The sequence below is a fragment of the Delphinapterus leucas genome, chromosome X (genome assembly GCF_059928025.1).
Source record: "Delphinapterus leucas isolate spDelLeu-1000000601 "Yukka" chromosome X, BTC_Dleu_Yukka2, whole genome shotgun sequence".
Lineage (NCBI taxonomy): Eukaryota > Metazoa > Chordata > Mammalia > Artiodactyla > Monodontidae > Delphinapterus > Delphinapterus leucas.
The window spans coordinates 19,436,990-19,463,574 of NC_143150.1; the positions used below are offsets into that span (position 1 = coordinate 19,436,990).

Consider the following 26,585-nt stretch of genomic DNA (forward strand, 5'->3'; position numbering starts at 1 on the left):
GTCACACTATGGTTTAATATAAATGGAAAATAAACAAGTGGTCAATTTAAGAAAGTAATTTAAATAAATGGTATTAAAGAGTTATAAAATCATATTTCTTTTTCTCTGTGCATATATATGTATATCCATATAGAGATAATATGTGTGTGTACAGATAATCTAGATACAAATGTAATCAATAGCAGCCATCTGTGAATTTCTACAATTTTATCATGAAGTAACATGTTCTTCAAAGTAGGCTTTCTCATCATGTATTTTAATTAATGACGGGTAAACGAGATAAAAATAATGCAGTTTAATTCTGTAAGAAGACATCTTGGATAACAGTTTTGTATCACTAACTGGCCTGAGAACATTCAACAATCAAGATTTGGAGAAAACAAACTATCAGTTGGATTTATTAAAAGATTAAGTATTTTTTGGGTGACCAGTACATGTACACTACGAGGAAAATTTTTTTAAATGTGAAATCTTAGGAATAAATAATAAAAACAGAGTTATAATTCATTTTCCATGTGAGTACTGAATATGAATAAAGAAAGGTTGTAAGCAAACAATAAAACTCAATACCATGTCAGTACCCATTTTCAGTATAATATACAATAGCGCATTTTAAATAGGGCTTCTTTAATATAAGTCAGTCACCAAAACTAGCTTATCTGATACAGGTGCCTAAAAATAGCAAGTGTTCAGATTTGCTCTAGAGTGGGTCTGGAATTACAAGGATTCAATCCAGAAAGAGTAAACCAGAATAAGCAAAACACACACACACATCACCACCAACAACAACAAATTCCCTGGGCTGCCTACAACCCCGCCTGCTATGGAAATTAGAAGGGAGACTTAAAACCACTGAGACTGAATGACCACCCCCATAGGATTCCTAAAAAGGAATCTGACCCACTAAATAAGCTTTTTAGGAAAGAATATAAAAGCAAAGTGAACCACAAAGAATCAAGTAATTAGGTATACAGTAAAATAGAGTAATGGCTAACACTTAAAAGTATATTGTATAGGAGCTACCAGCAGTATCACCTCCTTTTGGAAGCCTTTCCTTCATACCATCATGGAAAAAAAGGGTAGAGGTGACCATTTTCTTACTTATGCCTCATCTGTACCTTGTACACATTCAATCACAAAATCTACACTATTTTAGTGCAATATGAGACTGTGAGCTCTTTAATGGCAGGAGTTGTTCACTTTTACATCTCCATAACCTAGTACAGTGTGTGACACATAGTGACTGTTTGGCTATTTAATGATTCATTCTACTATGCATTAATGCCACAGTCACCTAATTCACGTACTATCAGAATAAATTAGGCTCTGTGGGGAATTCCCTGGCAGTTCAGTGGTTAGGACTCTGCGCTTCTCCTGCAGGGGGCCTGGGTTCAATCCTGCAAGTCGTGCAGCGCAGCCAAAAAAAAAAAAAAAAAAAAGGTTAGGCTCTGTAAAAAGCCAGGGAAATCGATGAATTTCTATATCAGTATTAACTAATATAGATAGTTTATCCTAGGGTATATTTGATCAGCAGAACATAAAAAGACAGCATCAATTTTTGTGCAGGCCAACAGCCTGATGGGTTATAAACACACCCTTTTGGCCTAGAGATAGATGGACAAACAAACAAACAAACAAACAAAACCTTCCCCCTTGTAAGCTCTGAAAATCAAAGATCTAACTAATACTGCCCTCCTTTAAAAAATATCAATATGGGGATACATTTTTTAAATTTTAAGATAATTTAAACTCTAAGCTAGATTTTTCTAATTATGTGTTGTTTTATATTTCAATAGACACAAATCCTGACTCTATAAATATGGAACCCAAGAACTCGGGTTTTAGTCACCAAAGAGTTTTCTGTGATGCAGTAATAACTCCATCTGCTGGAACTTCAGGTGTCTGCTAATTCCATAATCCTAGAAACTAAAAATCCAACTTTTTTTTTGGTGGGGGGGAACAGATATTAATCTATTTAATTCCATTTCAACAAATATTTATCATGTACTTAAGATGTGCCATGCTCTGTGCTAAGTGATGTGAAAACCAAGACGGGTTGAACTAAACTCCCTGCTGTCAAGAAGCTTACAACCTAGAGGGAGAGAGAGATGTGTAAATAACCACCATAACTCAATGGAATAGTGACATGCTTACATATGCCATCAATTCTGAGGTTGAGACAGACTGGACCATTGAGAATAATGTGTAAAAGCCCAGGGAGAAAGCTCTTTCCAGGCAAAGGATATGTCTCAAGGCTCAGCTGCCTTTCTGTTCCTCTATCAACCCAAAAGTTCAGGTGTGGAAAAATGTTGCAGCTGAGTACTGGGATGCATTCAGGATACAGCTGCTAAATCTAAAACCAGCCTATTTTGGCACTACAAATGGAGCTGAGTTCTGTCTGGAGGCCAAAGGCTGTCAAATCCTAATTTAAGACATTGCCTTTCGAAAAACAGAGTTAAAAAAAAAGAAATACTTATAATGAAAATACCTTATGACTTAAATAATCCAGCGTACACATTACCTTTAAATATGATCCATAGTATTTTGTTACATATGAGCTGTCACACTGACTCAAAACAGTTATTTCTTGCTGAATGTCTTCAATTTCATCTTCGGCTTCCTCAAGGTCTATGATTTTAATAGCAACCACTTGCTGGGTACGGTTATCAATACCTTTGAACACTTCTCCAAAGGAGCCTTTTCCAATGCGTTCTAATTTTGTGAACAGTTCTTCTGGATCGGCTATATTATTCTAAGGGGGGGCGGGGAGAGAAAGAAAGGAAAGAGCACAAACATTTTGCATCAAGTTTTTAAATGAAGGAAAATAAATCACATGACAATACCACATTTAAAAAAAAAAAGCATACAAACTCCCTTGACCCTCCGCATGTGCTTTGTTAGAACAACTGTATCCCAAATGGCCAACTAGTCCATATTCTATTGGATCACCCACACTAAGTGGGCTTAGCTGATCCTGCTAAGGATCACAATCTCCTATAGCAAATGTTGTCTCTGGTGCACACCAAAGGGCCAGACTCTTTTTAGAATAAAGCAGCTGAATATACACAATTTGCACATTAATGCAATGGTAGTGATAATGAGAGAATACCTCATCTAAGCTATAGGTAGGTGAGTTGTTAAAATTCTTACATTCCATCAGCAAAATGTTACCTTTTAAATCTCCTCTCTCTCCAACTTGGACATCCTAATCACTGCACCTATACTTCTAAACCACCATATAAACAACACAGAGCACAAAAGACCCAAGAATCTACAAGTCCTTTTTTTCTTCTTTACTTGGGATCCTATCTGTATGTAATGTTCTCATCAATGGCTGAAATAACATTCTATGCTTTTATCATGATTGCAAGTACTCATAAGGAAATGGTAATATGTTGAACTTTCACAACACATCTCACAGTAGGAATCCAGAATAAATCAATATTTTGCTACAACAAAATCTGAATCAAGCATAAGGTTTTAGGTTAACAGATGTATAGGCATGACTTAGATTTATAAATTCACTGCCCTTTCCTGATTCAGAAATATCCTTTATCTAACAGTGTACAATTCTGAATTCAAATTTTACTCCCACAAGATAACCTTTAACCTTACTTAAACTCATATTGCTGAATATATACTACTGATCAAGTAGAAAAAAAGATTTCCAAACCTCACAGAAATGGCATGTTATTAATTTATTATTTTTTATTTATTTTTATTTTTTCATGGGAAGGTGCTTTATTTTAAATATAGCAGTGTATACATGTCAATCTAACTTATACTTAAGTGCTTTATTAGTCCAGACCTAAAACCTTACTTTGAGTTCCTTCGAAATATAGAAGGATGCTATATAGTTCTGATGAACTGTCTATATTTAATTTGTTAATTGGACCTAGATTATCTGTTCATTTATTACAGTTGAACCTGGTCATCAATTTCAGGGGACAAATTATTGAGATAGCATGTTCCCTTATATCTTCTTGTATTAGACAAATAGATCATTAAAGTTTATTATTTTTCTGTCAAGTTTGTTGCACCATCATCACCAAATAGACCCAGTAAACTGCCTGCTTTTGAGTAACTTAAAAACTTATGACTGATTTTAAAGAATTTCGCCAATTTTTCTTTTTTCAACCAGCCTAAATGACAGTTCGCACATGACCTGCTAAATGTATAAGCTTCCCCATTCTCCTTGATTGGATTTTTTCCTATTTCTAAAAGACACTTTCCATGTATGCCATAGTCTCTTTGATATGGCAAGTTACTTGTTTTATCCCCACCCACCTCTAGTATTCACATGGGACAAATACATCTTCAGCTGCCCATATGAGCTTTTAAAAATAGTTTAGGCTTCGTAGGTTGCAAATGTTTCTTTAATGCTAACATTTTGTTATAATACCTTCTCCAAAACTTGCGTACCATCGTTATTGATTTACTTGGTGCTTAATTTCTTACCAAGACATTGTATAATAGCTAACCCACAAGTTACCTCTTCCTACTTTTGGTGATGGTTCTTGTCTTTCTAGTACCTTGCGGCAAAAATACTCACCAAATAGCTCAGTGATAGGTTCACCACCCTATAACTTCCTAAATTCAGTGAATTTGGAAAAATAAAAAGAGCAAATCTTTCAGTTTTTCTGACGTAACTACAAAATAATCTAAAAGTTATAAATATACCATTGATTAAAAAGTAGACAGTACTGAATATGTACTTTCTGATAACACATTCTGGACTAGGAGGTATATTAACTCTATGATGAGATTTTTTGTTGTTGTTGGAAGAAACAAAGATTAAATCCTAATCTTCTTAATTCGTGTTTTAAAAGGATTTGACTGAAACAATCAACCTTAGGGAGAACACAGCTGTTCTTGATTTCTATAATAAATGGGTTCCTGAAAGTATGTAAATCAAAGATTTAAAAATCAAGTCACATTTTGAATTTTAAACATGCTCTGAAGTGAATCCTAACTCATCAATAAATATAATTTAAGATTTTCAATCAAGGAGTACCAAGTTGGAAAAAGAGAAAGATCTCTCATTTACACAACATTTGCACTTCCCAATCCTTTATTTTGGGACTAAAACTTCTCATGCGAAACCCCAATTTTCAGAGTGGAGGGAACCTTGAAAACAAGTTTTCATTCGTATAACCTCATCTCCCTGACTTCCTGAATCTGGGATAGATAATACCTAAGTTCTAACTCCCCATTCACCACGTCGCCAGCTTCTTAAACCAAAGTAAGACATATTTCCTTTTGGTTTTTCATGCAAGGGCAAAAGTCAAGTAAATAAATGGTAAACACTCCAAGCAATGCAATTTAAAAACCACCTTTATAAAGATGCTGGCTTGCCCAATCATTCATATTCACTCTTCTTTAGAGCCTCTAAGAAAATCAAGTCAGCTCCCTCTCAACACAAATCAAATAGTCTCTTAAGAATATTAAAATTTCTAAATCTTTCTATCTCTATTGCAAAATTAGTTTACTTCTATATCTGTGTTTGCATTGCCTTCTTAAAGCCATAGCCCAGGAAGGAGCTCTAAGTTCTGCAGCAGCAAAAAGGATGAATGGCTAAATTAATGTCACATTGATTTACAACTAATGGTAGATGACTTATACACGTTGCACAAAAATGCATCTGTGAAAATGAAAACCTCAGAGATCCATCTCAGGACATTCTCATTATTCCTTGACCTTCATCACCTCTCCTTCCTTAGCTTGGATTTGGACTCTTCAGCTATAGGTAGATTGTTACAAATTTAAGTCTTAGACAGTATCATCGCCACTAAAACAGCAAAGATAACAACAACCTTTTAGTATGGAAATACTCTGAGGAAGTCCAAAGGGGAAAAATGTAGGATGATCATCTTACTTGTCTCCTGTGGAAAGTCAGGGGCAGATGGGAGGGAGATCAAGATGGCAGAGTAGGAGGATGCTGAGCTCACCTCCTTCCACAAACACATCAAAATATATCTTACATATGAAGCAACTCCTGCTGAAAACAACCTGGAGTCTGACACAAAGGCTCTTCTACAACCAAGGCTATAAAGAAAGAGTTGCACAGAGTTGGGCAGGAAGGGAGGAAAAGCGATCTAGTTGGGACAAGTGCCCAAGGAGGGGACACACAAGAGGCAGGGGATATCACAGCCTCAAGGATCCTCTGTGGGTAGTGATGGGTTCAAGCCACATGTTGGGCCTGACTCTGGGAAGACGAGTCCCCTTAGCTGGTTTGAAAACCAGTGGGACTTACCAGAGGGCTGTAAGAAACTGACACTCCACTCATGAAGAGCATGCACACACTTGCTTACTCCCAGGGAACAAGGCGGAGGAAACAGACTGAAAACTACCTGGAGCTCTGGCTGGTTTCCCGCAACTGCCACAGCCTGCTCCCCAGCCTGCACCGGGTGCCCACTACAGCCTCTCTTGCTCTGGTGCAGCTCTCCACTGCCACAAAGGCTGCTGCTGCCAAGGAGAGTGTTCACACTTAGAGAGAATGGAGCTGCCTCGGACCCAACCCTGCCTCTGAACAAGGGGAAGGCAGCCATTACCAGCATGCACACGAGGAAGCAGCAGATTGACAATTGCCTGGGGCTCAGACTAACTTGCTGGGACTGTCCCAGCACTTACTCTGGCCTGTCCCGCAGGCCCCCTCTAGTACCTGTTGCTCCAGTGCTGCTCTCCACTGTGGCAGAGGTGCCATTGCCAGGGGGGTGGTGCACACACTTAGAGGGAAAGGAACCAGCTCGGACCTGACCTTCAGGGCTTCTGCTCCAGTACCTTGGGCACCAACTCTGCCCCCAGTGAGGCGGTGATGGCCGCTGAGCATAGAAGAAGCCCTGGCTCTGGCTCTAGCCCTTCCATCTCCAGCACCACCTTCTACCAAGCTGATAGCTGCCAGCACACCCTGGGGGAAGATGTGACTCTTGCTCACGTCAGATCTGGCTCTCCTACCATAGCCACTGGGCACATGTAGACTGTATAGGGATGCTCCCACAGAAGCGTCAGATAGGTAACTCTCACCTAACTTCATAGAGACAGAGAAAGTTAAACAAAATGAGAAGACAGAAGAATATGTTTCAAATGAAAGAACAAGAAAAAAAAACCTGAAAAAATCCTAATGAAAGAGAGATAATTAATTTACCAGATAAAGAGTTCAAAGCTTTAGTAATAAGAATACTAGCTGAACTTGGGGAAAGAATAGATGAACACAGTGAGAATTTTAGCAAGTAACTAGAAAGTATAAAAACAAACCAGTCAGAACTGAAGAATACAATAACTGAAATGAAAAATACACTAGAGGGAAGTAATAGAAGATTAGGTGATACAGAAGAATGCCTAAGTGATCTGGAAGATAAAAGAATGTAAATCATGCAATCAGAAGAGCAAAAATAAAAACGCATTTTTGAAAATGAGGATAGTTTAAGGGCTTATGAGACAACATCAAACATACTAACATTTGCACTGTAGGGGTCCCAGAAGGAGAAGAGAGAGAGAGAAAGGGGTAGAAATGTACTTGATGAAATTATGGATGAAAAATTCCCGAAGCTGAAGAAGGAAATAGATTTCCAGGTACAGGAAACACAGAGAGTCCTAAACAAGATGAACCCCAGGAGAACCAGACCAAGAAATATCAGACTTAAAATGGTTAAAGTTAAAGATAAAGAGAGAATTCTAAAGTCAGCAAGAGAAAAATAAAGAGTCACATACAACGGAACCCCCAAAAGGCTATCAGCTGATTTTTCTGCAGAAATTTTGCGGGCCATAAGGGAGTAGCATGATATATTTAAAGTGCTGAAAGGGAAAAACCTACAACCTAGGATACACTACCAAGCAAGGCTATCATTCAGAATTGAAGGAGAGATAAAGAACTACTCAGACAACCAAAAACTAAAAGAGTTCATCAATAGTAAACTGACCTTAGATGAAGTGTTAAAGGGTTTTCTTTAAATGGAAAAGAAAAGGCTACAAGAGGTAAGAGTTTATAGGAAAGGAAAAATCCCACTAGTAAAGGAAAACATATAGTAAAGGATGTAGACCAATCACTTAAGTAAACTAGTATGGTTTGTGAACACCTAGAGGGGTGGGATAGGGAGGGTGGGAGGGAGGGAGATGCAAGAGGGAAGAGATATGGGAACATATGTATATGTATAACTGATTCACTTTGTTATAAAGCAGAAACTAACAACAACAACAAAAAAGAAATGAACTATCAAGCCATGAAAAGACATAGAGGAACCTTAAATGCACATTACTAAGTGAAAGAAGCCAATCTGTAAAAGCTACATACTATATGATTCCAACTATATGACATTCTGCAAAAAGACAAGCTGTGAAGACAGTAACATGATCAGTGTTTGCCAGAAGTTAGGTGGGAGGGAGGGATGAATAGCTGGAGCACAGAGGACTTTTAGGGCAGCTGAACTATTCCACATGATACTACAATGGTAGATACAAGTCATACAATTGTCAAAACCCATAGAATGTACAATACCAAAGGTGAACCCTAATGTAAACTGTGGACTTTGGGTACTAATGATATATCCCTGTAGATTCATCAATTAACAAATGTACCCCTTTGGGGCAGGATGTTGATAACGGGGGGAGATACTGTGCACATGTGGGCATGGGGGTATAGGAGAATGCTCTGTACTTTCTGTTCAATTTTGCTGTGAACCTACAATTGCTCTAAAAAAACGTTTATTAATTTAAAAAAAAGACAAAAATTGTAAAATCAAGTACAATGATACAAAGGTAAGAGACAAACACAAAGATGTAAAATATGTCATCAAAAACACACAATGTGGGGGAGAGGAGTAAAAAATGTAGATCTTTAAAATGTGTTGAACTTAAATGACTACCAGTTTAAAACAAGTAGATATAGTTATAGGCCAACATATAGGAAACTGATGGTAAGCACAAATCAAAAGCCAACGATAGATTTAAAAAAAACGAAAAAGAAAGGAACACACACATACCATTTAAGAAAATCTACAAACCACAAGGGAAGAAAAAGAAGAAGAAATGAACAAAGAAGTACAAAAACAACCAGAAAACAAGTAATAAAATGGCAATAAATAGATACCTATCAATACTTACCTTAAATGTCAATGGACTAAATGCTCCAATCAAGAGACATAGGGTACCTACTGTATAGCACAGGGAACTCTTCTCAATACTCTCTAAAGATCTATATGGGGAAAGAATCTAAAAAAGAGTGGATCTATGTTTATGTATAACTGATCCACTTTGCTGTACAGCAGAAACTAACACAACATTGTAAAGCAACTATACTCCAATAAAAGCAAAACAAAACAAAACAAAAGACATAGGGTGGTTGATTGGATAAAATAACAAGACCCATATATATGCTGTACAAGACACTCACTTCAGAGCTAAAGACACATAGACTGAAAGTGAGAGGATAGACAAAGATATTTCATCCAAATGGAAATGACAAGAAAGTAGGGGTAGCAATACTCATATCAGACAAAAAGACTTTAAAACAAAGGCTACAACAAAAGACACAAAAAGGCATTATATAATGATAAATGGATCAATACAAGAGGAGGATATTAAATTCATTAACATGTATGTACCCAATACAGGAGAACGTAAATATGTAAGGCAAATATTAACAGACTTAAAGGGAGAAATTGACAATAATACAATGATAGTAGGGAACTTTTAATACCCCTCTTACATCAATGGACAGACAACCAAGACAAAAAATCAACAAGGTAACAATGGTCTTAAATGACACAATAGACAAGTTGGACTTAATAGATATCGACTTACATGACATTCCATCCCAAAAGAGCAAAATACACATCCTTTTCAAGTGCACATGAAACGTTCTCCAGGATAGATCACATGCTAGGCCACAAAACAAGTTTCTCAACAAATTTAAGAGACTAGAAATTAGATTAAGCAGTTTTTTCCAACCACAATGGTATGAAACTAGGAATCAATTACAAAAGAAAAATGGGGAAAACACAAACAAGTGGAGACTAAACAATATGCTACTAAAAGACCAATGGGTCAATGAAGAAATCAAAGAGGAAATCATAAAATACCTCAAGACAAATGAAAGTGGAAACACAACTTTCAAAAATCTATGGGAAGCAGGGGAGACATTCAAGATGGCAGAAGAGTAAGACGTGGAGATCACTTTCCTCCCCACAAATACAACAGAAATACAACTACATGTGGAACAACTCCTACAAAACACCTACTGAACGCTGGCAGAAGACCTCAGACTTCCCAAAAGGCAAGAAACTCCCCACATACCTGGGTAGGGCAAAAGAAAAAAGAAAAAACAGAGACAAAAGAATAGAGACAGGACCTGCACCTCTGGGAGGCAGCTGTGAAGGAGGAAAAGTTTCCACACACCAGGAAGCCCCTTACTGGCGGAGATGGGGGGTGGCGGGGTGGAAGTCTCAAAGACAAGGAGGAGAATGCAGGAACAGGGGTGCAAAGGGCAAAGTGGAGAGATTCCTGCACAGAGTATCAGTGCCAACCAGCACTCACCAGCCTGAGAGGCTTGTCTGCTCAACCACCAAGATGGGTGGGGGTTGGGACCTGAGGCTCCAGCTTCTTCAGAGGTCAGATCCCAGGGAAAGGACTGGGCTTGGCTGCATGAACACAGCCTGAAGGGGGCTAGTGCACCACATCTAGCTGGGAGGCAGTTGGGGAAAATGTCTGGACCTGCCTAAGAGGCAAGAGACCATTGTTTCGGGGTGCGTGAGGAGAGGGGATTCAGAGCACCGTCTCAACAGGCTCCAGAGAGGGGCACAAGCTGCAGCTATCAGCGCAGACCCCAGAGATGGGCATGAAATGCTAAGGCTGCTGCTGCAGCCACCAAAAAGCCTGTGTGCAAGCATAGGTCACTATCCACTCCTCCCCTCCTGGGAGCCTGTGCAGCCTGCCACTGTCAGGGTCCTGTGATCCAGGGACAACTTCCCCAGGGAATACACAGCACGCCTCAGGTTGTTGCAACATCATGCTGGCCTCTGCCGCTGCAGGCTCGCCCCACATTCCGTACCCCATCTTCCCCCCAGGCTGAGTGAGCCAGAGCGCCCTAATCAACTGCTACTTTAACCCCATTCTGTCTGGGCAGGGAACAGACGCCCTCAGGCGACCTACATGCAGAGGCGGGGCCAATCCAAAGCAGAACCCCAGGAGCTGTGCGAACAAAGAAGAGAAAGGGAAATTTCTCCCAGCAGCCTCAGGAGCAGCAGATTAAATCTACACATTCAACTTGATGTACCCTGCATCTGTGGAATACCTGAATAGACAACGAATCAACCCAAATTTGAGGCAGTGGACGTTGGGAGCAATGATATATACATACGTTTTTTCCTTTTTCTCTTTCTGTGACTATGAGTATGTTTCCTTGTGTCATTTTCTCTGTATAGCTTTGCTTTTACCATTTGTTCTAGGGTTATGTCTGCCTGTTTTTTATGTTTGTTTGGTTGTTTTTTTCTTTTTCTAATTACTTTTTACTATTTTTTATTTTTAAAAATTATATTTTTTTAAAAACTTTATTTTGTTTTTCTTTTTCTCTTTCTTTTTTTCTCCCTTTTCTTCTGAGCCATGCGGCTGACAGGGTCTTGGTGGTCTGGCTGGGTGTCAGGCCTGTCCCTCTGAGGTGGGAGAGCCAACTTCAGGACATTGGACCACCACAGACGTCACAGCTCCACGTAATATCAAACGGTGAAAGTTCTCCCAGAGACCTCCATCTCAATGCTAAGACCCAGCTCCACTCAACAACCAGCAAGGTACAGTACTGGACACCCTAGGCAAAACAACTAGCAAGACAGGAACACAACCCCACCCATTAGCAGAGAGGCTGCCTAAGATAATAATAAGGTCACAGACACCCCAAAACACACCACTGGACGCTGTCCTGCCCACCAGAAAGACAAGATCCAACCTCATCCACCAGAACACAGGCACTAGTCCCCTCCACCACAAAGCCTACACAAACCACTGAACCAACCTTAGACACTGGGGTCAGACACCAAAAAGAATGGAAAGTACGAACCTGCAGCCTGCAGAAAGGAGACCCCAAACACAATAAGTTAAGCAAAATGAGAAGACAGAGAAACGCACAGCAGATGAAGGAGCAAGATAAAAATGCACCAGACCTAACAAATGAAGAGGAAATAGGCAGCCTACCTGAAAAAGAATTCAGAGTGATGATACTAAAAACGATACAAAAGCTTGGAAATAGAATGGAGAAAATAAAAGAAACGTTTAACAAGGACCTGGAAGAACGAAAGAGCAAACAAACAATGATGAACAACACAATAGATGAAATTAAAAATTCTCTAGAAGGAATCAACAGCAGAATAACTGAGGGAGAAGAACGGATAAGTGACCTGGAAGATAAAATAGTGGAAATAACTACTGCAGAGCAGAATAAAGAAAAACGAATGAAAAGAATTGAGGACAGTCTCAGAGACCTCTGGGACAACATTAAACATACCAACATTCGAATTATAGGGGTCCCAGAAGAAAAAGAGAAAAAGAAAGGGACTGAGAAAATATTTGAAGAGATTAGAGTTGAAAACTTCCCTAATATGGGAAAGGAAATACTTAATCAAGTCCAGGAAGTGCAGAGAGTCCCATACAGGAAAAATCCAAGGAGAAACACACCAAGACACATATTAATCAAACTATCAAAAATTAAATACAAAGAAAAAATATTGAAAGCAGCAAGGGAAAAACAATGAATAACATACAAGGGAATACCCAAAAGGTTAACAGCTGATCTTTCAGCAGAAACTCTGCAAGCCAGAAGGTACTGGTAGGACATATATAAAGTGATAAAAGGGAAAAACCTACAACCAAGATTACTCTGACTAGCAAGGATCTCATTCAGATTCGACAGAGAAATTTAAAGCTTTACAGACAAGCAAACACTAAGAGAATTCAGCACCACCAAACCAGCTGTACAACAAATACTAAAGGAATTTCTCTAGGTAAGAAACGCAAAAGAAGGAAAAGATCTACAATAAGAAACCCAAAACAATTAAGAAAATGGTAATAAGAACATACACATCAATAATTACCTGAAATGTAAATGGATTAAATGCTCCAACCAAAAGACACAGACTGGCTGAATGGATACAAAAACAAGACCCATATATATGCTGTCTACAAGAGACCCACTTCAGACTTAGGGACACATACAGACTGAAAGTGAGGGGATGGAAAAAGATATTCCATGCAAGTGGAAATCAAAAGAAAGCTGGAGTAGCAATTCTCATATCAGACAAAATAGACTTTAAAATAAAGACTACTACAAGAGACAAAGAAGGACACTACATAATGATCAAGGGATCAATCCAAGAAGATTTAACAATTGTAAATATTTATGCACCCAACATAGGAGCACCTCAATACATAAGGCAAATGCTAACAGCCATAAAAGGGGAAGTCGACAGTAACACACTCATAGTAGGGGACTTTTAACACCCCACTTTCACCAATGGACAGATCATCCAAAATGAAAATAAATAAGGAAACACAAGCTTTAAATGATACACTAAACAACATGGACTTAATTGATATTTATAGGACATTCTATCCAAAAACAACAGAATACACTTTCTTCTCAAGTGCTCATGGAACATTCTCCAGGATAGATCATATCTTGGGTAACAAATCAAGCCTTGGTAATTTGAGGAAAACTGAAATCGTATCAAGTATCTTTTCTGACCACAATGCTATGAGACTATAGTCAATCAAAGGAAAAATTCTGAAAAAATACACACACAAGGAGAATAAACAATAAACTACCAAGTAAACAAGATATCACTGAAGAAATCAGAGGAAATCAAAAAATACGTAGAAACAAATGACCATGGAAACACAATGAGCCAAAACCTATGGGATGCATCAAAAGCAGTTCTAAGAGAGAAGTTTATAGCAATACAATCCTACCTCAAGAAGCAAGAAACATCTCAAATAAACAACCTAACCTTACCTAAAGGAATTAGGAAAAGGAGAACCAAAAAAACCCAAAGGTAGCAGAAGGAAAGAAATCATAAAGAGCAGATCAGAAATAAATGAAAAAGAAATGAAGGAAATGATAGCAAAGATCAATAAAACTAAAAGCTGGTTCTTTGAGAAGATGAACAAAATTGATAAACCATTAGCCAGACTCATCAAGGAAAAAAGGGAGAAGACTCCAATCAACAGAATTAGAAATGAAAACGAAGAAGTAACAACTAACACTGCAGAAATACAAAGGATCATGAGAGATTACTACAAGCTACAATATGCCTATAAGTTGGACAACCTGGAAGAAATGGACAAATTCTTAGAAAATCACAACCTTCTGAGACTGAACGAGGAAGAAAGAGAAAATATAAACAGACCAGTCACAAGTGCTGAAATTGAGACTGTGATTAAAAATTTTCCAACAAACAAAAGCCCAGGGCCAGATGGCTTGACAGACGAATTCTATCAAACATTTAGAGAAAAGCTAACACCCATCCTTCTCAAACTCTTCCACAATATAGCAGAGGGAGGAACACTCCCAAACTCATTCAACGAGGCCACCATCACCGTGATACCAAACCAGACAAATATGTCACAAAGAAAGAAAACTATAGGCCAATATCACTGATGAACATAGATGCAAACATCCTCAACAAAATACTAGCAAGCAGAATCCAACAGCACATTAAAAGGATCATACACTATGATCAAGTGGGGTTTATCCCAGGAATGCAAGGATTCTTCAATATACGCAAATCAATCAACGTGATGCACCATATTAACAACTTGAAGGAGAAAAACAATATGAAAATCTCAATTTTGATAAAATTCAACACCCATTTATGATAAAAAAAAAACCCTCCAGAAAGTAGGCATAGAGGAAACTTTCTTCAAAATAATAAAGGCCATACATGACAAACCCACAGCAAACATCATCCTCAATGGTGAAAAGCTGAAACCATTTCCACTAAGATCAGAAATAAGACAAGGTTGCCCACTCTCACCACTTTTATTCAACATAGTTTTGGAAGTTTTAGCCACAGCAATCAGAGAAGAAAAAGAAATAAAAGGAACCCAAATCGGAAAAGAAGAAGTAAAGCTGTCACTGTTTGCAGATGACATGATACTATACATAGAGAATCCTAAACATGCTACAAGAAAACTACTAGAGCTAGTCAATGAATTTGGTAAAGTAGCAGGATAGAAAATTAATGCACAGAAATCTCTTGCATTCCTATACACTAATGATGAAAAATCTGAAAGAGAAATTAAGGAAACACTCCCATATATCATGACAACAAAAAGAATAAAATACCTAGGAATAAACCTACCTAAGGAGACAAAGGACCTGTATGCAGAAAAGTATAAGACACTGATGAAAGAAATTAAAGATGATACAAACAGATGGAGAGATATACCATGTTCTTGGATTGGAAGAATCAACATTTTGAAAATGACTATACTCTCCAAAGCAATCTACAGATTCAATGCAATCCCTATCAAACTACCACTGGCATTTTTCACAGAACTAGAACAAAAAATTTCACAATTTGTATGGAAACACAAAAGACCCTGAACAGCCAAAGCAATCTTGAGAAAGAAAAACGGAACTGGAGGAATCAGGTTCCCTGACTTCAGACTATACTACAAAGCTACAGTAATCAAGACAGTATGGTACTGCCACAAAAACAGAATTATAGATCAATGGAACAGGATAGAAAGCCCAGAGATAAACGCACACCCATATGGTCACCTTATCTTTGATAAAGGAGGCAAGAATATACAATGGAGAAAAGACAGCCTCTTCAATAAGTGGTGCTCGGAGAACTGGAGAGCTACATGTAAACGAATGAAATTAGAACACTTCCTAACACCATACACAAAAATAAACTAAAGACCTAAATGTAAGGCCGGACATCATCAAACTCTTAGAGGAAAACATAGGCAGAACACTCTGTGACATAAATCACAGCAAGATCTTTTTTACTCACCTCCTAGAGAAATGAAAAGAAAAAGAAAAATAAACAAATGGGACCTAATGAAACTTAAAAGCTTTTGCACAGCAAAGGAAACCACAAACAAGACGAAAAGACAACCTTCAGAATGGGAGAAAATATTTGCAAAGAAGCAACTGACAAAGGATTAATCTCCAAAACATACAAGCAACTCATGCAGCTCAATAACAAAAAAAAAACAACCCAATCCAAAAATGGGCAGAAGACCTAAATAGACATTTCTCCAAAGAAGACATACAGATTGCCAACAAACACATGAAAGAATGCTCAACGTCACTAATCATTAGAGAAATGCAAATCAAAACCACAATGAGGTATCATCTCACACAGGCCAGAATGGCCATCATCCAAAAATCTACAAACAATAAATGCTGGAGAGAGTGTGGAGAAAAGGGAGTCCTCTTGCACTGTTGGTGGGAGTGTAAATTGATACAGCCACTAAGGAGAACAGTATGGAGGTTCCTTCAAGAACTATAAATAGAACTACCATATGCCCAGCAATCCCACTACTAGACATATACCCTGAGAAAACCATAATTCAAAAAGAGTCATGTACCAAAATGTTCATTGCAGCTCTATTTACAATAGCCAGGTCATGGAAGCAACCTAAGTGTCCACTGACAGATGAATGGATAAAGAAGATGTGGCACATATATACAATGGAATATTACTCAGCCATAAAAAGAAACGAAATTGAGTTATTTGTAGTGAGGTGGATGGACCTAGAGTGTGTCATACAGAGTGAAGTAGCTGAGAAAGAGAAAAACAAATTCTGTATGCTAACACATATATATGGAATCTAAAAAAAAAAATGGTTCTGAAGATCCTAGGGGCAGGACAGGAATAAAGACGCAGACCTAGAGAATGGACTTGAGGACACGCGGAGGGGGAAGGGTAAGCTTGGACGAAGTGAGAGAGTGGCATGTACTTATATATACTCCCAAATGTAAAATAGACAGATAGTGGCAAGCAGCCACATAGCACAGGGAGGTCAGCTCAGTGCTTTGTGACCACCTAGAGGGGTGGGATAGGGAGGGTGGGAGGGAGATGCAAGAGGGAGGAGAATGTGGATATATGTATATGTATGGCTAATTCACTTTGTTATAAAGCAGAAACTAACACACCATTGTAAAGCAATTATACTCCAATAAAGATGTTAAAAAAAACTATTAGAAGCAGCAAATGCAGTTCTAAGAGGCAAGTTTATAGTGACAAAAGCCTTCCTCAAGAAAAAAAATCTCCTACAGCCTAACCTACAATCTAAAGGAATAGAAATAGAACAAACAAAGCTGAACGTCAGCAGAAAAAAGGAAATAATAAAGATCATAGAAAAAATAAATAAAATAGAGCCTAAGTAACAATAGAAAAAAATAAATGAAACTAAGACTTGCTGTTTTGACAAGATAAACAAAAGTGATAAACCTCTACTAAGAGGAAAAGAGGACCACAATAAAACAAAATACAAAATGAAAGAGAAGAAATTACAAGTGATACCACAGAGGTACAACAAATCATAAGAGAGTACTACCAACAGTTATATGCCGATAAATTGGATATCTAGAAGAAATGTACAAATTTCTAGAAACATGCAACCTGCAAAGGCTGAATTAAGAAGAAACAGAGAATTTACAGACTGATCGCTACTAGTGCAACTGAATTTGTAATAAGAAAAACTCCCAGCAAACAAAAATTCAGGATTGGATGCCTTCACAGGGTAATTCTACTAAACATATAAGGAAGAGCTAATACCTATCCTTCTTAAACTATTCCAAAAAATTGAAGAGGATGGAACACTCCCAAATTCATTCTGCAAGGTCACCACTACTGTGATACCAAAACCATACAAAAACACTATAAGAAAAGAAAAGTTTAGGCCAATATCGTTGATGAATATAGATTCAAAAATCCTCAACAAAATATTAGCAAACCAAATACAACACTTAAAATGATCATACACCATGATCAAGTGGGATTTATTCCAGGGATGCAAGATTGGTTCAATATTTGCAAATCAATCACTGTAATATATCACACTAACAATAGTAAGGATAAAGATCAAATGATCATCTCAATAGATGCAGAAAAAGCTTTTGACAAAGTTCAACATCCTTTCATGATAAATACTCTCATCAAAGTTGGTACAGAGGGAACACACATCAACATAATAAAGGTAATTTATGACATACCCACAGGTAAAATCATACTCAATGGTAAAAATCTGAACGTCTTTCCTCCAAAATCAGGAACAGGACTAGGATGCCCACTCTCACCACTTATTTTTTTAACGTCACATGGCCATATGTTTTTTTAAAAACATTTATTTTATTCACTTCTTTTTTTTTTTTTTTTGGCTGTGTGGGGTCTTCGTTGTAGCACGCAGGCTTCTCTCCAGTTGTGGCATGCGGGTTTTCTCTCTATTTGTGGTGTGTGGGCTCTGTAATTGTGGTGTGTAGGCTCCAGAGCACATGGACTCTGTAGTGTGCAGGCACACGGGCTCTCTCATTGAGGTGCACCAGCTCAGAAGTTGTGGCACACAGGCTTAATTGCCCCGTGGCATTTGGGATCTTAGTTCCCCAGCCAGGGATCGAACCCACATCCCCTGCATTGGAAGGCAGATTCTTTACCACTGGACCACCAGGGAAGTCCCTCTCACCACTTCTAACATAGTATTGGAAGTCCTAGCCACAGCAATCAGATAAGAAAAAGAAATAAAAGGCATCTAAATTGGAAGGAAAGAAGTAAAAACTGTTACTACAATGTTTGCAGATGACATGAGACTTTATGTAGAAAACCCTAAAGTCTCCACCAAAAAAATAAATAAATAACATAGTTAAGTTACAGGATACAAAATTATATACAGAAATCTGTTGCTTTCTATACACTACTAATGAACTATCAAAAAAAGAAATTAAAGAAGCAATACCACTTAAAACTGTATCAAAAAGAATAAAACACCTAGTAATAAATTTAACCTAGGAGGTGAAACTCCTATACTCTGAAAACTATAAAACATTGATAAAGGAAACTGAAGATGATACAAAGAAATGGAAAGATATCCTGTGTCATGCACTGGAAGAATTGCTATTGTTAAAATGTCTATATTACCCAAAGCAATCTATAGATTTAATGCAGTCCCTATCAAAATATCCATGACCTTTTTTTTTATAGAACTAGAACAAATCCTAAAATTTATATGGAACCACGAAAGACCCTGAGTAGCCAAAACAATCTTGATAAAAAAGAGCAAAGGTGGGCTTCCCTGGTGGCGCAGTGGTTGAGAGTCCGCCTGCCAATGCAGGGGACATGGGTTCGTGCCCCGGCCCGGGAGGATCCCACATGCCGCGGAGCGGCTGGGCCCGTGAGCCATGGCCACTGAGCCTGTGTGTCCAGAGCCTGTACTCCGCAACGGGAGAGGCCACAACAGTGAGAGGCCCGCGTACCGCAAAAAAAAAAAAAAAAAAAAAAAGAGCAAAGGTGGAGTATCATGCTCCCTGACTTCAGACTTTACTACAAGTCTACAGTAATCAAAACAGTATGGTACTGGAATGAAAACAGACACAAAAGTCAATGGAACAGAATAGAGGGCCCAGAAATAAACCCACACATTTATGGTCAATTTGACAAAGGAGACAAAAATATACAATGAGGAAAAGATAGTCTCTTCAATAAGTGGTGCTGGAAAATTGGACAGCTACATGTAAAAGAATGAAATTAGAAAATTTTTCTCACACCACATACAAAAATGAACTTGAAAGGGATTAAATACTTAAATGTAAGACTGGAAACTATAAAACTCCCAGAAGAAAACAAACATAGCAGATCACTCTTTGACATAAGTCATAGTATTTTTTTTAGATCTGTCTCATCAGGCAAAGGCAATAAAAGCAAAAATAAACAAATGGGACGTAATTAAATTTAAAAGCTTTAGCACAGCAAAGGAAACCATTGATAAAAAGAACAGGCAATCTACTGAGTGGGAGAAAATATTTGTAAATGATATAACTGATAAGGGGTTAATATCCAAAATATATAAATAGCTCATCAACTCAATATCAAAAAAACAAACAACCTGATTTAAAAATGGGGAAAGGACCTGAATATACATTTTTCCAAAGAAGACATACAGATGGCCAACAGGCGTATGAAAAGATGCTCAACACCACTAATCATCTGGGAAATGCGAATCAAAACCACAATGAGATATTGCCTCACACCTGTCAATATGTCTATCATCAAAAAGACCACAAATAACAAATGTTGGCGAGGATGTTAAGAAAATGGAACCCTTGTACACTGTTGGTGGGAATGTAAATTGGTGCAACCACTATGGCAAACAGTTTGGAGGTTCTTCAAAAAACTAAAAATAGAACTACCATATGATCCAGCAATCCCACTCCTGGGTATATATCTGAAGATAACAAAAACATTAATTGAAAAAGATATATGTACCCCAACGTTCAGAGAAGCATTCTTTAAAATAGCCAAAATATGGAAACAACCCAAGTGTCCATCAATAGATGAATGGATAAAGAAGATGTGGTATATGTATCCAATGGAATATTACTCAGCCATCAAAAAGAATGAAGTTTTGCCATTTGCAACAACATGGATAGACCTGGAAATGGATGGACTTAGTGAAATAAGTCAGAGAAAGATGAACAGTGTATGTTATCACTTATATGTGAAATCTAAAATATAAAACAAATAAATATATATAACAAAACAGAAATAGACTCACAGATATAGAGAATAAACTAGTGGTTACCAGTGGTGAGAGGGGCTAGGGAGGGGCAAGATAAGGGTAGGGGATTAAGAGGTACAAACTACTATGTATAAGCAACAAGGATATATTGTATAGTTCAGGGAATTATAGCCATTATTTTGTAATAACTTTAAATGAAGTATAGTCTATAAAAATATTGAATCACTATGTTGTACACCTGAAACTATTATAATATTATAAATCAACTATAATTTTAAAAAAGGAAAAGAAAAGGAAAGTCAGGGGCAGATGGAAGAAGGCTTCTTGTATACTTAAATCACAGAATTAGAGGGCTGGAAGAACTCTCTTAAAGGCTTTCTAAGTACTCTCCAGTCCTGGCTACACATTAGAATCACCAGTACATCTTTTAAAATGCAGATACATAGGCCTCATTCCAAAACTACTGATTCAGAATCTCTGAGACTAGGGCCCATGAATCAGTATTTGTTTAAAAAAGTACTCCAAACTATTTTTTATCTAGTCATTTTGGCACCAGTCTTAAAATCAGCATTTAGGAACCACTGAGCAGATAGATCTGAAATTTGAATCCTTCATTATAGGGAACTCATTATCCCTATTTTTCCCAGGCAAGCATGTGGCTCTCTTCTAACTCTGCACACTAAAAGTGAACATCTTGGAGATTAAAATAAAACCAAGAGAACTTTGGTATTTACATATACATACCTATATTTTAAAAATTAAGTCCTGCTACACTCGTTCTAAGGACACCTCGAATAAGACTGTAAATGTAACATTTACCCAAACTCATGCAACATATCCCATACTCCTTATGTATGTATTCTTGAATAATTTTTACCCAATACAGTCTATGTAATAATAGGGTATATAATAAGCTATGATGTATTTGATGGCCATTTTGAGTTAACAGTCAATATTAACAAAGAGTAAAAGTTTAGGTCTAGTTAGCTTCTAGAAAATGGGTACAAACTGTGGAGGGGGGTGTAGGGGCAAAAAAATTTTTCCTCAGCCCTCTTAGGGTCTCTGCCTAGGTTTGAAACTTAAACTAAGACAGATGAACAGAAGAAAAGAATATAATTTAATAAAAGTTTTACATGACACTGGAACCTCCATATGGAAATGAAGACTGAAAGAAATGGTTAAACCTGTGTGTTTTTATGCTAAGTTTGATGAAGAGTGGAACGTCGCGGAAAGAGTGATTGGGCAAAGGGTATGAGCTAAATACAGCAAACTGTGGGAAACTTAGCAACGCCTGTTTGTTCCGATTCTTTTTGGCGCCACCTTGTCTTTGGAGATAAGGATGCTCCTTTCCTCTGGGCATAGGGAGAGCACCTCTCAAATGAGAGTTTTCTGACCTGCTTCAAGGCAGCAGTGTGGGGGAGGTCTTTCTCAAACTCCTTCAACTTAAAATATTCAACATGCCAAAGTGCATATTTTGGGGTTAGTGTGTCCTGAACCCCATCAGGGGACATTAAGAATAGGTGATTAGAAGAAACAAGAAAATTGTAGGCCAAATTAGAATTAGTCTTGGGGTTCTAGCAGTATGAAGACCTGGAAAGCCAAAGGTAGGAAAGAACCAAAGATAAAGAATCTAGTTTCTTTGAATCTGAGGTAGCTATGTAAGCACTCTAGTCTGGAACTGAAAGTGAAAACATAATAGATTCAGGAAAAAGAAGATAGATTTCTCAGAGGTTTTTACCAAGAAGGGTTGAGTTCAGGTGAAAGAACCTTCAAAAACCGAGAACCAAAGTCAGCAAGGCTGACCTCAAACTAGGTTTTGCACTTGCCTCCCAACCTTAGTAAAATCCATACTATGAGTGCTCTTGACTATAAAATACATTTTGCACTTTACAAAGAATCATCTGTGTATTGGCCTATCAGTGACTCACTAATGAGGAGGGGCACACAGGAAATTATGAGCAAAGAATGTGCTAATGCTATCAAAGCTTAGAAAGGAATATCTCTTACTCATTCCAGCCTCTCAAGTGGTAACAACCAGAAGGGATCTGCAATGAACTCAGGATGCCCTGACAATCACAGAGAGTAACTAAAAACATTAGCTTAACAATGTACTAAAAACTAGAGATACACCCAGTTAGCTACCTCTTTAAGTTGCTCAGATTAGTTCTCCTAAGTTAAAGAGGAAATATTTTTCTAGATTACCTCCACGTCTGTACTATTACATGTCATTTAACAATATGGAATGCATAGAAATATAAGTCTTTCTCTAGTGGTTCCATAAGCCTCAAATTCAATTTGTTTTATTATGGTATGTTAAGATTTTTCAATTGCCCTATGAACACTGCCTCAAAAGTCTGTTGCGTGCTTCCTAATCAAGATATTGCCAGAAGAAAAAAGGGAAAGATTAAAAATCAACAGCCATCTACCCCTTAGCACTACTTGCGTTCAATACCACAGGACACTATCTGTCTTTTTAAAGTGCTATATGTGATCTAAGCACAATTGACTTCTCTCTGGATAGAACCATAACAGTCATAGGCGTTTAGAGCTGGAAGGAAATTGTCATTTAATGCAACTCCTTATCACCACCGTCAGCAACAAGCATTTATTGTTTGCCTGCTGTGTCCTAGGTTAATACCACCAAACAGAAGCTGCGAAATTTAAGGCCATTTATGTCAAAATGATGGTAGATGTAGGGAGAGACTAAAAACGGAAACAGAAATCCTGGAATTAAAATAATTATAGAATCTCTGAGATGAACAGGAATTTAGCAAGGAATGAATTTAGCAGGATAAAAGGAATTTAGATTGATCCAAAATGTATTTTTACAGGGAGAAAAACTGTAGTCTAGAGAGGTTACAAATTGTTCAGTGATATAAGGCAATTAACTAGTGGCAAAGCTCAAACTTGAGCCCAAGTCTCCTGACTCTTAAGTCTAAGTTTCTTTCACTACAGCTTGTAACCTAAACTATACCCTTTTGCTATAAAACCAAAATTATTTTCCATCATGAACAGATCACACAACTATCCAATGTCTACATACTAATATCCCTACATTTAAAGAAATTGAAAAAAAAGAATTTGAAAAAAATTTAAACTTAGAAGAATTTGAAAAAAATTAAAATAGGACTTTCCTATTCTTTGAATACGATTTCTTATAAGTTTTGAACGACTATGCAATTGACTGATCCCTGTATATATGCACAATTACCAAACAGTTCATATTAGAGTCTTACAGTATGTAATCTTGACTTTCTGACAAGGTTACTATACTTGGACCATTTTTCCATGTCAATAACTAGACTGGATTGGGGTAGCCTCTAAAGTGTGGGAGGCAAGGTAGCAACGGTATTCTATACCATGATTCCCATAGGACCCAATGTCCGGAAGCCAACAGCTCCAATTCCAGCTTTATCAGTGATTTATTGTAGACTTCAGTAACCATTAACACTAAGGTTTTCAGTTCTGTTCAGAAAAAAGACCCTCAAACTGATGAAATTACCCAAGAATAAAGACAATACTTTTGTGCTAGGTTTTATATAGGCATAGAATTGTTCAAATGACCACGTGAATACTCAGATTACTTTAATAATGAGAAGGATAAAGCAAACTCCTCATAAATTTTTCTAAATTTTTGAAGAATGTGATGTTAGCAGAGTATTTCTCTACCTTACCTCAGGTTCATATTACAAGTATCTGATGAAATTTTATGGAAATCTTAAGAGACCTGTGTGATTTATATTTATGAAGTAAAATATTTAGCTTCACTACATTTTGCATATAACAGAATAAGAACTAAGATCAAAATTAATTATGTCTGTATGTGTTTCAAATTAAACAGAAGAATTGAGCTTAAAGTCAAATCTCTTGAGGTGGTCAGTCGTTTGAGTTTGTATTTCCATGTCTGTGAGAGCTCAAAATACTTGTATAAAGAAAATGTTCCTAGTTAACCTATTCTTATTGAATACCCACATCTCTCAAAGGTAATTATAACTTGCTTTTGCAACATAAAGTAGAAGTCAAATTATTTGATTTTATGTACATAATGACATAAATGAAATATAGTCAGAGATACAGTTAAAACAGCCCTGGGCTTCCTTGTGGTCTTCAGACAGCATTTTCTAAACTCACAGTTGAGTCCTTGTCTTTACTCACCCACTTAAAAGGCAGTTTAAAGATGGATGAGGCAGCAACAAGGCAGCCCTGGTCGTAATAGCAAAGCATAAAGTCAACAATTTAAACTTTCAGCAATACTGTGCACAGCAACAAGAAAAATGTGTTCATAAGGCAAAAATAAAATTAAATTTATAAGTACTTTTTCATCTTTCCTTTATTATTCCTGTTTTTTGGGCTTTTTTAATTAATTTATTTTTGCCTGTGTTGGGTCTTCGTTGCTGTGCGCAGGCTTTCTCTCTAGTTGAGGCGAGGGGGGCTACTCTTTGTTGTGGTGCGTGGGCTTCTCATTGCAGTGGCTTCTCTGGTTGCGGAGCATGGGCTCTAGGCATGCGGGCTTCAGTCGTTGTGGCTCATGGGCTCCAGAGCACAGGCTCAGTAGTTGTGGCGCACGGGCTTAGTTGCTCCGCAGCATGTGGGATCTTCCCAAACCGGGGCTCAAACCCATGTTCCCTGCATTGGCAGGCTGATTCTTAACCACTGCGCCACCAGGGAAGCCCTATTATTCCTGTTTGTAAATGCACCTCATTAGCAAAAATACTTAGAATGCAAATATTTTAGTAAAGGATAACTCTGTTGAAATTATTACAAAAGATTTTGACATAGCTGTTTGAAGAGTTTCACCTGATTAATAATTCTGAGTCTACTTCATCTTTAAGAACAAAAGAAAAATTGATAATATTCCTTCATCTTAATTCCTCCTACTCAAGAGAGGATAAGAGAAGAGCTTCCTCTGCCCCCTAAGTTGCATTCTTCTTTTTACCCAACCTCAGATCAGAGGAAAAGAACAATGAAGTAAGCAGGACACATTCTGGGATGTGAAGAATGCAATTCTTTACATAAGTTTGCAGGATAGTCCAATGTACAATCTGGTAAAGAAGAATGAAACATTTCTTTGATTCTATTGTCACTTTACCACATGCCACATTTTTCTCAACAAAGCTGAACTACAGAAAGACTGAGAAGAAATTTAATTATAGCTTCCTCCATCTTAGAAATCCTCAAGCAAGAAACAAAGTCATAACAGACAGCACTTTTATTAGCTCCATTTCCCAGATCTTTAAATTCCTAGTATTTTAATTGAGAGTAGAAATGTCAGATTATTTTGTTCAGCCAGGTAAATCACCTTTGGATCTAAGACCTCTTAAATTAAAGGAAATAACTAATTTTGTCTTTTTTACTAACTCTCTGGGAGCTGAAGTTCCCTTAAACCTTTAATTATATCCATAGGTAAAGGGAAGGAAACATCCTGCAAACAATCACATTCTTCTTTCAATAACCAAAAGTCAAGGCTATCATCACAATAAATGCTGGACGCAGATTCCATTGCATCATTTAGCTCATTTCTCTCTGACCTCACAGCCATTCCAAAGGAAAAAAGGAGATCTGGTTTCTTATAAGTATTACAGAGGTAAACAGCAGAGAGGTCAGGCAAAATTGGCATAATTTTGCTTATCCCAGAAATTACACGAAATCAGCGATTAAATGTCGGCTTCACCATCTGTATAATGAGGGAGAGAGGTGGGCTCAGGGAACTGTTAAGTCCCTTACTGTTCTGACACTGTCAATTAGTGAAGCATTAGAAGCCAAATCCCTTTGTTCCCCTCCTTCTATCACTAGCAGTTGCCAACTCTAGTTTTGAAGCAATCATTAAGGTAAGGGATGAACTGGCATTGGCCACATGG

At 37.6% G+C, this 26,585-nt stretch overlaps 1 protein-coding gene across 2 annotated transcripts in view; it reads right to left on the minus strand.

Moving 5' to 3' along the window:
* The window catches only part of STK26 (serine/threonine kinase 26), a 65,177-nt gene that overhangs the window by 17,645 nt on the left and 20,947 nt on the right, over nt 1–26,585 (minus strand). For both annotated transcript variants that reach the window (XM_030760605.2, XM_022563911.3), the window contains exon 3: nt 2,522–2,752. In XM_030760605.2, the coding sequence (XP_030616465.1) occupies nt 2,522–2,752 (231 nt within the window). The remainder of the gene's footprint in view (nt 1–2,521; nt 2,753–26,585) is intronic.